General features: G+C 36.5%; 1 protein-coding gene across 4 annotated transcripts in view; it reads right to left on the bottom strand.

Annotated features, from left to right (window-relative positions):
* COL14A1 (collagen type XIV alpha 1 chain) overlaps positions 1-12,840 on the bottom strand; it is a 257,518-nt gene that overhangs the window by 224,458 nt on the left and 20,220 nt on the right. For all 4 annotated transcript variants that reach the window (XM_027092565.1, XM_027092562.1, XM_027092564.1 and 1 more), the window contains exon 2: positions 9,749-9,874. In XM_027092565.1, coding sequence (XP_026948366.1) covers positions 9,749-9,836 — 88 coding nt within the window. In that variant the 5' untranslated portion in view covers positions 9,837-9,874. The remainder of the gene's footprint in view (positions 1-9,748; positions 9,875-12,840) is intronic.

The following is a 12,840-nucleotide window of genomic DNA, read 5'->3' as shown; positions in this document are numbered from 1 at the left end:
AGTAATGTAATCAGAATATGCAAGACTTCATGTTCTTTCTACAACTGCATTAGTGAGTTGATCAGTTTGCAAAATAACACAAACTCAAAAGCATTTGTTTCTTACTCAGGAGATAAGCATTTGCCAAGTAGTACTGATCTTGTGACAAACAACTATGACTTAGGGTTAGAATTTAATACCTTAGTCCAGCTTAATAATTGAAGCCAACCTTATAAAATGTTTTTATTATGTTATAAGGATGAATTTTTGTACTTGGAATACAAAAGCTTTTGTAATCTACTCTAGTGGGATCTGTTTTATGCCTTTAGGTTTTTCACTTTATTAATTGAGTACTTTTTATGATATGATAATTTAAGGTCATTACAGACATATTATAGTAATAAGATCTTCATTTAAAAACATTTTGAGAAAGAGATTGTAAAGGACCAAAATAAAAAATAATAATAATAAAAGATAATTGCTTTATAAACTTGAATTCATTCTTCACGTGTAGCTGATTTATACCTTTCAGAAAGACACACAGCACATGGTCATGAATCATCCCAGCATATTTAATCTTTCCCGATAGTTCACAAAATAGGTCGGTCTATATTACTTTTTGTGTAAGTCATTCAAACTTCAAAACATATCTTTGGAACTCTACAGCAGTGCTCCAGAATTTCTAAAGAAATATTTTCGTAAGAAGATTTTTACTATATAATATATAAATCAGTTTGTCACAAAAGAAAATTTAATGCTTAACAGAAAAGTTAGCACTTATTACCCACTTTTATGCCTGGCCTTTCTTTCCCACTTTAGGACACAGAGTCTGGGGAAGGAAACATTCTTTTTAATAGGTATATAGCATAATACGGGGTTTGGACATTAGTTTGATTCCCAGTTTTGTCACTTATTAGATGAATAAGCTTGAGCAAGAGATTGTTTCTTCCAACGCCTTATCTTTAGAAAAGGTGACAGCAATACTTTCTGCACAGGATAAGTGAAAATGTTAAGGAAGATAACGGATATAACGCATTATGATAGGTGGCCAATAAATGTTTGTTCCCCTCCTCTTTTACTTCATCTACTGGATGATATCAAAAGCTTATTTAATATTCACAAAAATACATTGCTATCCCAATTTTATATATAAGGGATACAAGGAGAAGCTAAGAGATTCATCCAAGTGCACATACTGGTGCATGACACTCTCTGACCTCAAACAAAATGCTCTGTTTCTTCGGGAGAAGATTTATATTAAGAAGTCACCCTTCACTTAGCTAGAAGAATGAGTAATTTAACACTACAAACTCTCCACTCATCTGAAATCAGCGAGAACTGAAGGACACAATCTTAAGAGTAGTATTGTCTCTCTACTTGCCATTTACTACCTCTTAGCAGAGGATGCTAGTCACACAAAACAAAAACACAAGCTTCCCACTCTCAATATGACTTGAATGAAAAAGTCTACATTTCTCTGGCTTATGGGAAAATATGGATTTATCATAAGAACTGTTATGTTGAACTAGAAAAGGAAGTTGGCTAAACCTAACATTTGGATGAACAGAGAAACTATTACTGTTTGGCTTCGACTGGAACTTGGGGAGAAAAATGTATTTATAGATAGGTTCTTATTACTTGTGGAAGAAAATTAAAAATAAAAGTTTTTAAATGTTAAACAACACATCCAGTTTCTGAGCCAAATCTTGCCAGTGGGCTGGTAGACATCCTTGGCCAAGCTTATCGCAAAGTCCTCATTTTTGCTCGTTTTTTTAAAAACTGAGTACATAGTATAAAGGTTACTAAAGGCCTGACAGAGGCTTCTGGTGTGTGTGGTTTTTTGTTTTTTGTTTTTTTTTTTTTCGGTACGCGGGCCTCTCACTGTTGTGGCCTCTCCCGTTGCCGAGCACAGGCTCCGGACACGCAGGCTCAGCAGCCATGGCTCACGGGCCCAGCCGCTCCGCGGCATGTGGGATCTTCCTGGACCGGGGCACGAACCCGTGTCCCCTGCATCGGCAGGCGTACTCTCAACCACTGCGCCACCAGGGAAGCCCCTCTGGTGTGTATTTTTAAGCATTTCTAATGATTTCTAGCTTTGTTTTAATTGAACTTAGTTTTTGAAATCTACTATTTGTATTACTGGGATCTGCAATTTTTTTTCTTTTTTTTTTTGGCCACACTTCACAGCTTGTGGGATCTTCCCAGGCCAGGGATTGAACCCAGGCCACTGCAGTGAAAGCCCAGAATCCTAACCAGTAGGTCACCAGGGAAGTCTGGGATCTGCACTTTTATTTTTGATTTCTGCTAATTCTTATGAAGTATGTCAGGGGTTGGCAAACTACCACTCATGGGCCAAATCTGGCCCATTGCCTGCTTTTATAAATAAAGTTTTATTGGAACACAGCCATGCTGATTTGTTTACATATTGTCTGTGGCTTATTTCACACTGCAATGGCAAAGTTGAGTAGTTGTGATAGATACCGTATAGCCCACAATGCCTGGAATATTTATTATCTGGCCTTTTGCAGAAACAGTATGCTAACCTCTGAAATAAGTGCACAATATATATAAAGTGTGCAAAGTGACATTACTAGATAAACATGGTAATCCTGAAAAAATGGCAGTGTTGGTGCTGAAAGAGTCATTCATCAGTAGAGCAAGGAAGTCTAAATGTGATAAAGTGTTTAAGGAGTGCTAATGTCTAATGTTTGGAATTTAAGGCTGTAGAAAAGTCAGATGCAAGAAACAGCACGCCCTAAGTGAGGCTCACTTGTTTGGAAAGGAATGGAACTTGACTCTTTGCATGGTCAAATAGTTTTAAAACACTTGGAGTTAATGACCATACTTCCAACTACTTCCTGCAACACACAGGGATCAGTTGGGAAGAAAAATTCTCTCTTGTTTTAAGCACTGGCTTTGTTATAATTTGTTACAGCAGCAATAGAGAACTAATACAGTCAGTATTAAAAGGTATACAGGAAACTAACTCTCTCCTCCTAATCAACCTAATGCACTCTTAGTCTCTCCATGTAATTCTTAACTTTCCCTCTACAGAGAATGTGAACCTCCATTGACCCAAATAACTGTTTATATCTGGATTATTCCAGTATTTTCTTTTCAAGACAAGTTATTAAATGAATTGGAACACAGAGAATATAATGGTGTGTTGGTTGTAGGGAAAAAATATGTATAGCATGACAGAATGGTGGCACCAATACTGTCTCAGAACTTCACAGTAAATCTATACTTGGTTCTAGCAGTGTTTGTTTTGGATGGTTACAAAAAGGAAACACTAAAGATAAAGTAGCTGTCACTTAAAAACTTCAAAGCATATACATTTGAGACTTTGCATAGGGGCTAGATTTCACTTTATAGAGACCTCTGTGTTAACACATTTACCCATACTTTTTGCTGTTATTAGTAGTCAAATATATTTGGAAGTTTGAGAATATTTTCTTTACTACTGTTTTCACCATCTTTGTAATAGATCATGAGATTATAACATTTTAGATTCTAAGCAAGATAAAGAGAACTCTCTAGCATATCCCAGAGTAAATTTCCCTCAAATTTTAATTTCTCCTATTTCTAAAACAATACTTTTAATACATTTACCAATACATTTAATTAAAAAATGACTGAGATAAAAAGTTAAGGTCTTCTGTTATTTGTTTGTGGTTTTTAAGACCACTTGGAAATATAATACAAATACTTCTCTGCTGTTTAAAGGTTTTTTGCTTAATAAATATAATAGTTTATTCCACCAGTACAGCACCCTAAACTATGTTTTGAAGGGGAAAACACTCTCAGTGCCCATACTGCTCCATTTCTATCAGTCAGAGATTTTTAGTTGCAAATAAAAGAAACTTTCTCTGGCCAATTTAAGCAAAAAATGTATTTACTGGTAGATAATGAAGTAGGTCATATAATTATAGTAAAAGTTAAATAGGCTTTGAAAGTATAGGAATCTGGGAACACTCTGGATACAGTTTCTAGGAACTAGTGACCATTTTTTCTTAGGGCATGTCTTTGGAATGAAATGACTGGAGCTATTTTCCATCCTTCCATCACTGGACACAAGTTTCAGATTCTTGGGAGAGTTGGCCTGACTGGTTTGAGTCATTTTCTCACCCCTTAGCCCAGAGAGGAAGTCTGGTGGATACAGCAGCCAAGGCTCTGTGTGGTGGTGGAAGGAGTGTTGTTCCTTGGACGAAAACCAAGAGATTGTTAGAGAAGCAAGAGGGAGACTTCCCTGGTGGTGCAGTGGTTAAGAATCTGCCTGCCAATGCAGGGGAGAGGGGTTCGAGCTCTGGGTCCAGGAGATCCCACATGCCACAGAGCAACTAAGACCATGCACCACAACTGCGGAGCCGGCACTCTAGAGCCCATGAGCCACAACTACTGAAGCCCGCGTGCCTAGAGCCCGTGCTCTGCAACAAGAGAAGCCACCACAATGAGAAGCCCACGCACTGCAACGAAGGGTAGTCCCTGCTCGCCGCAATTACAGAAAGCCCGTGCGCAGGAACAAAGACACAACTCAGCCAATAAATAAATAAATTTATATAAAAAAAAGAAAAGTGAGAAGGGAGGTGATCATGAGTAGGGAAGAACAGAAGATCTTCATTTCAGTGTTCCTTTGTAAAAAGTAGTGTTTCAAAAATTAACGAGAGTATTCCATTAGAAAGATTTCAGATGAGGTGAGTTGAACTGAAGTGAAAGAAAGGAAGGAAGGAAGGGAGGGCAGAAAATTAGTCCTTTAATACATATTCGTATTAATAAAATTTCCTAAGTACCTGATAACAATGAGTCTTTGACAGAAGACATAAACATTCCTTTTCTGCCTACAAGATTTGATTTCTATGAGAATGATTGCAGTGAAACTCTCTGAGTTTTTTAAATTTTATTTTATTTTTTTAACATCTTTATTGGAGTATAATTGCTTTACAATGGTGTGTTAGTTTCTGCTGTATAACAAAGTGAATCAGCTATACCTATACATACATCCCCATATCTCTTCCCTCTTGCGTCTCTCTCCCACCCTGCCTAGACCACCCCTCTAGGTGGACACAACGCACCAAGCTGATCTCCCTGTGCTATGTGGCTGCTTCCCACTAGTGATCTATTTTACATTTGGTAGTGTATATATGTCCATGCCACTCTCTCACTTCGTCCCAGCTTACCCTTCCCCCTCCCTGTGTCCTCAAGTCCATACTCTATGTCTGCATCTTTATTCCTGTCCTGCCCCTAGGTTCCTCAGAACTTTTTTTTTTTTAGATTCCGTATATATGTGTTAGCACATGGTATTTGTTTTTCTCTTTCTGACTTACTTCACTCTGTATGACAGACTCTAGGTCCATCCACCTCACTACAAATAACTCAATTTTGTTTCTTTTTATGGCTGAGTAATATTCCATTGTATATATGTGCCACATCTTCCTTATCCATTCATCTGTCAATAGACACTTAGATTGCTTCCATGTCCTGGCTACTGTAAATAGAGCTGCAGTGAACATTGTGGTATGTGACTCTTTTTGAATTATGGTCTTCTCAAGATATATGTCCACTAGTGGGATGGCTGGGTAGTATAGTAGTTCTATTTTTAGTTTTTTGAAGAGCCTCCATACTGTTCTCCATAGTGGCTGTATCAATTTACATTCCCCCCCAACAGGGCAAGAGGGTTCCCCTTTCTCCACACCCTCTCCAGCATTTATAGTTTGTAGATTTTTTGATGATGGCCATTCTGACTAGTGTGAGGTGATACCTCATTGTAGTTTTGATTTGCATTTCTCTAATGATTAATGATGTTGAGCATCCTTTCATGTGTTTGTTGGCAATCTGTATATCTTCTTTGGAGAAATGTCTATTTAGGTCTTCTGCCCATTTTTAGATTGGGTTGTTTGTTTTTCTGATACTGAGCTGCATGAGCTGCTTGTATATTTTGGAGATTAATCCTTTGCCAGTTCCTTCATTTGCAAATATTTTCTCCCATTCTGAGGGTTGTCTATTTGTCTTGTTTATAGTTTCCTTTGTTGTGCAAAAGCTTTTAAGTTTCATTAGGTCCCATTTGTTTGTTTTTATTTCCATTTCTCTAAGAGGTGGGTTAAAAAGGATCTTGCTGTGATTTACGTCATAGAGTGTTCTGCCTGTTTTCTTCTAACAGCTTTATAGCATCTGGCCTTACATTTAGGTCTTTAATCCATTTTAAGTTTATTTTTGTGTATGGTTTTAGTGAGTGTTCTGATTTCATTCTTTTACATGGAGCTGTCCAGTTTTCCCAGTACCACTTATTGAAGAGGCTGTCTTTTCTCCATTGTATATTCTTGCCTCCTTTATCAAAGATAAGGTGACCATATGCATGTGGGTTTATCTCTATGCTTTCTCTCCTGTTCTACTGATCTATATTTCTGTTTTTGTGCCAGTACCATACTGTCTTGATTAATGTAGCTTTGTAGTATAGTCTGAAGTTAGGGAACCTGATTCCTACAGCTCCGTTTCTCTTTCTCAAGATTGCTTTGGCTGTTTGGGGTCTTTTGTGCTTCCATAGAAATTGTGAAATGTTTTGCTCTAGTTCTGTGAAAAATGCCATTGGTAGTTTGATAGGGATTGCATGGAATCTGTAGATTGCTTTGGGTGGTATAGTCATTTTCACAATGTTGATTCTTCCAATCCAAGAACATGGTATATCTGTCCATCTGTTTGTATCATCTTTAATTTCTTTAATCAGTGTCTTATAGTTTTCTGAATACAGGTCTTTGTCTCCTTAGGTTGGTTTATTCCTAGGTACTTTATTCTTTTTGTTGCAATGGTAATGGGAGTGTTTCCTTAATTTCTCTTTCAGATTTTTCATCATTAGTGTACAGGAATGCAAGAGATTTCTGTGCATTACTTTTGTATCCTGCTACTTTACCAAATTCATTGATTAGCTCTAGTAGTTTTCTGATGCATCTTTAGGATTCTCTATATATAGTGTCATGTCATCTGCAAACAGTGACAGTTTTACTTCTTCTTTTCCAATTTGGATTCCTTTTATTTCTTTTTCTTCTCTGATTGCTGTGGCTAAAACTTCCAAAACTATGTTGAAGAATAGTGGTGAGAGTGGGCAACCTTGTCTTTTTCCTGATCTTAGTGGAAATGGTTTCAGTTTTTCACCACTGAGAACGATGTTGGCTGTGGGTTTATCATATATGGCCTTTATTATGTTGAGGTAAGTTCCCTCTATGTCCACTTTCTAGAGGGTTTTTATCATAAATGGGTGTTGAATTTTGTCGAAAACTTTTTCTGCATCTATTGAGATGATCTTATGGTTTTTATCCTTCAGTTTGTTAGTATGGTGTATCACATTGATTGATTTGCGTATATTGAAGAATCCTTGCATTCCTGGGATAGACTCCACTTGATCATGGTGTATGATCCTTTTCATGTGCTGTTGGATTCTGTTTGCTAGTATTTTGTTGAGTATTTTTGCATCTATGTTCATCAGTGATATTGGCCTGTAGTTTTCTTTTTTTGTGGCATCTTTGTCTGGTTTTGGTATCAGCGCAATGATGGCCTCATAGAATGAGTTTGGGAGTGAGAGAAGGAGAGAAGGATAGGTGTTTGAGAAGGATAGGTGTTAGCTCTTCTCTAAAAGTTTGATAGAATTCGCCTGTGAAGCCATCTGGTCCTGGGATTTTGTTTGTTGGAGATTTTTAATCACAGTCTCAATTTCAGTGCTTGTGATTGGTCTGTTTATATTTTCTATTTCTTCCTGGTTCAGTCTCGGAAGGTTGTGCTTTTTAAGAATTTGTCCATTTCTTCCAGGTTGTCCATTTTATTAGCATATAGTTGCTTGTAGTAATCTCTCATGATCCTTTAAATTCTTTGAGTTTAAAGAGAATCTTCCCTCTCAAAAAATACAGCACAACAAAATAAAAATACCCCTGTACTTTCAGTAACAAGGCTAACCCTGCAGTCGAAGAAGGTAACAACTGGACCCTCCTTGGTCTTCTTGCGAAATCCCCATTTGGGATGTTTATATATTCACAAATGTTGTAATCGGCCGTAACCCACATAGGAAGCCTGACTTCACTACACAAAAGATGAGTTCGTTGGCTCGCTCTGGGTTCTTGATGTGTGCCAGAAATCAAGCTTTACACTTAATTTTTGTCTTTAAAGATTTTAACTGACACAATTAACTTTTGAGTCAAGTTCATGCAAGCATTTATATTTATTACAGAGTTAAGTATATGTATTGAAGCACCTCCTTTGTACTTGCAAAAAGAAAAATCATGGTTCTGGTATTAAATATACAGACACTTTTGTTCCATGAGATAAGAACAATTATTTCTCCACTGCACTTACAGTGTTTCTGTCAATCTTGCTGCCTTTGCTTTGGCACAAGTCCCAGTGCCTTCCATACAGGGAAAAAGGAGCTAACTTTGAAGTTCAAACCTGTGACCTCAGGCCTGTTTCTTTCTTAAGTAACATATCTTCTTTTCAGTGTTTTTCCCCTAAAGGCAAAAACCTAAAGAAAATATAAACTTTGTGTCTAACCAAGATTTTCTTTTAATGATTATGGAATATTTATGCGTATCTAGGCAACAGATGGGGTCCACTGATAAAAGAAAATGGTGGCATTGTTTTTTGCTAGTGGTTGTAATGGGACTGTAGTCATATAAACCATTTGTAAATTGTTTTTTAAAAAAAGTTGAATATTGATGGATTTCGTTGTTGCCTTTGCTACACACTTTATTTCCTCGAGTAGTTCAGTTGAAGCTAATGCCACTATGGGTTCTAAAGCGCTGTCCGTGTTGTCTGGGCATGACCTGTGGTATCTGGGCATGGTCAATGTTATTTTCATTACTTCTCCTGGAGGGTCAGAAGGTTGGCCTATTGACTGAAAAGATGTTGTGGGCTATAAACTCAGACCATATTTAAAGAAAAAAGCCTGGGTAGAAGATGCTACAAAGATTTCTAATCTTTAACCTAGGAATCCTGAATGTTGTTAACTTCTTTGCCCTCCTTGCGATGTCAAGACACCTGGGGTGCAGACAGAATCAGTTGGCCCTGAGAACTGACCAGACTGAAGCCTCCATTCTGCTTCTTATACTTTTCCACTCGATGCTTCCCAGGATGCCCACTTCCTGTCACCCAGGTATGAAGTGGCAGAAATATTTTGTTGACAGTCTTTTAAAGAGACAAGGCATGATCGAGATACATATATACACACCTTATAGCCCCTTATTAACAGAATTGATTTTGCAAATTTGACTTTGCTGATTAAATTTGTATGACATATTCAGAAGCACATTAAAAATGAGCTGTTTGGGCTTCCCTGGTGGCGCAGTGGTTGAGAGTCCCCCTGCCCATGCAGGGGACATGGGTTCGTGCCCCGGTCTGGGAAGATCCCACATGCCGCGGAGCGGCTGGGCCCGTGAGCCATGGCCGCTGAGCCTGCGCGTCCGGAGCCTGTGCTCCGCCGCGGGAGAGGCCACAACAGTGAGAGGCCCGCGTACCGCAAAAAAAAAAAAAAAAAAAAAATTAGCTGTTTAACCAGCTGCCACAAAATTAATATGCTCAGTCACTGGTGAGGTCGTAACCTTCATCAAAGTTGTGGCACATTTCTACAATGTAAACAGTTAGTGAAACTGAGTAAAAGCCAACATATGACCCTGCCTAAAATCACAGCTGAACCAGTGAAGCACTCTTAAGGTAAATAAAATAAAAAATGATAATCAGAACCAAAATGGCCAGACTCCCAGACCCTAATGATTATATTCAACTTTTCCATTACCTTGACCCTGGACATTGGTGCAAAAATAAGTAATTGCCAAAAAAGCTGGAAACAGCCAATGCTGCATCTTGCACTGAAAAATCTTCATTTTATTTCCTGCTTTTCACATGGGATGTAACAGCAGTCCTAGAAACAGAGAACACAGAGGTATTTTGAGAAGACTTAAATTATATGCAGTCGTCTAAGACAAACAAGCCAACATGTATTAGTATTGTCAGGAAGTAACTCATTCCTTAGGGCATTGTATATTTCACTCTAAAACGTACACTGATAAAAGAAAGATTTTTGAGAAGATGCTGTAAATGAAGAGAATTATTAGAAATATTTGGGCGAGAAGTTCAGAAGGTACTCTGTGACTCTTTTGTAAGGCAAAAACAGCACAATGAATTTCCCAGATGGATAAATTCCAAAAGTTGGCCTGAAATGAGCATTATAATCAGACAGTTACAACTCCCTTGCCAGTCATAAGTATAGATATACAGGACAATTCTTCTAGTGATCAAGGAGCATTTGAAAAACCACTTTGTGCGATTATTAAATCATCACTGAGCTTTCACTTCATTGGGCTGAATAACCCTTAATCTTTTCATCTTTGCTTATAATTTTTTTCTCCATATGTGTGAATCTAAAATTCTTCTAAGATCATCCTTTTCATTAGAATATCAATAAAAGAAAAGCTCCAAGAAAAGATGAAAGAAATGAAAAAGGGGAAAATTAAGGAAGGAAAAGAAGGAAGGAGGGAGGGTAGGAAGGAGGGAGGGAAAGAAGGAGGGGGCGAAAAGTGTGAATGTTTGGGGTTAATTTTAAAGGCCAGTCTACAAGTGCTTGACTACAATTCTATTGCAAGCCATTACAGAGGAGAAATTCTGAGTCCTTACCTCAGAAATTAAGTCATCTCAAAAGTTTTCTTCTATCCAGGGCATTTTTTGAAGTAGGTATGATTATAATATTGATTTACAGATAAGGAAAATAAGGCAGAGAGAGTTTTCCCAAGTCACATAGATAGTGAGTTCAGGATCCAGGATTTCAGCCCACACAGACAATCAAACATGGTAGAAGCATCTTAGGAAAATGCTTCTAAAGTATCACATTTCATATCACTTTCTTTTCACTTTAAAATATCTTTTCTCATTCTGATTACAAAAATAATGAGTTTAATCATAGAAAATTAGAAAATACAAGAAAGCACAGCAAAGAGTATGTGCAAATATTTGCTGATGACATAAATGTCCTGTTACAATATGCATGACAATATCACAACTTATTTATTATCTAGCTTTATTTGTAAATGTAGATTGTTTCTAAATTTCCCTAATACATGTAACACTGGAATGACTATCCTTATTCACACCTCTTTGAATACATGACTATTGATTTCTTTGGCTAAACTCCCAATTGTAGAACTGTTGGGTAAAACAAGATGTGTTTTTTAAAGGTTTTTAAAACATAGGTACATAATGCCTTATACTGATTTCCACTTCTATCAGCATCTTATATGAGTACCAAATCACATCACTTCCATCATCACAGGGGTTCACTGCTTTCAACATATCCTGATTTGATAGGTAAAATGTGATTATCACAATAGCATCTTAATTTTTTTTATAATCAGTAAAACGTAACATTTTGTGTTTGTTAGCTACTTATACTTTTTATAAAATACCTGTTCATATATTTCACCCATTTTCTCATTGATTTGTAAGAACTCTTTATATATTATTAATTTTAACATATATACTGCAGTATTTTTCAAGTTTGTTTTTGACCTTTCAATTTTGTTTTATTGGGTCAAGATTTTTTTTTTAATCAAGGCATCTGATTTGATCTTTTTCTTTATGGTTTCTGATTCAATGTCATGGGTAAAATCACTTTTTCCATCTCAAGGTATATTTCTAGTTATCTTAATTTTTTAATTCCAGTTGTGAATGGAAACCTGGATTATTTTTTAATATAGAAAAGATAGTGACTTTTATCTATTTATTTTATAGTAGACCACCATTTTGAACTCTTACTCTATATTTTTTCAATTTAATCTCTTGCATTTTCCAGGTTGACAATTGCAACCACCGTGTGTGTGTGTGTGTGTGTGTGTGTGTGTGTGTGTGTGTTTAATTATATAGGCCAGGAGTTTTAAAACCATTATTTTACAAGGAATGCCTCAAATATTTCATCACTAAGTATATTGCTAGTAGTTAGATTGAGATATATTGTCTCTTTCTGTTAAAAAATAAATTCTTGACTTTTTACTGGGTATTTTTTTTCAACCAGGAATGAATGCTGAATCTTGCCTTTTTGCTGTTTCATCTATGGAGATGTTCACGTTTTTCATCTATACCTCTTAGTGTAATTCATTACTTTGGTAGTGTCTAGTATTAATGTATCCTTGAAACACAGAAATAAATCCTGTCTGTTCATGAAAATTACTGTGGGTTTTTTTTTAACTTTAATGTAATTATAATGGTTTTAGTTTTCAGCCAAGCCATTTTCAAATAGATGACAGAGTCATATTATTTCTTTCAAGAAGATTCTGTAACATTTGAGCTATTGGTTGCTTATGGTCTAATTAAACTCTTCAAACTGAAAGGATGGAAGCAGAATTGTTTGAAATAACAAAGACAGTAATAGAGCAAAAGAGTCCTTCTCTCTAACTCCTAAGGGACTAACCAAACGCAAGCACTCTTTGTTAAATGCTAATGATTTTTCAAATGTTTTAAACTTTAAAATACCTATGATCTTCTCTGTTATAGATATATGTCTGTGGTGGCAGAAAATAAAAGTAAATGAATTCAAGTTACCTATTTGCAAATTAAAAATGAATATAATTGATTGCAGGACTCAAAAATTGGATATTAATTCTTCTCGAGAAACAAGAGTGAGTACTATTCTAGGTGACATTTATCCCCAAATGGAAGAGTATGGTAAAAAATTATTATTACAGTGCTATTGTATGCCACATTAAGTTTATCTAGTATTTTCATACTATTACCTCTTCAAGAACTTTGATAGACCCAGATAAAACCCCTTCTGTAGCTTTGGATTATATCTAGTGGAGCTATCTTTTAGTTTCCAAAGCTTGGGAGGAGACTGTGACC

The sequence above is a fragment of the Aethalodelphis obliquidens genome, unplaced genomic scaffold (genome assembly GCF_003676395.1).
Source record: "Aethalodelphis obliquidens isolate GAN/ISIS:26980383/991018 unplaced genomic scaffold, ASM367639v1 scaffold79, whole genome shotgun sequence".
Lineage (NCBI taxonomy): Eukaryota > Metazoa > Chordata > Mammalia > Artiodactyla > Delphinidae > Aethalodelphis > Aethalodelphis obliquidens.
Note: the sequence above shows the minus strand (reverse complement) of the source record. Positions and strands in the feature narration are given on the sequence as shown.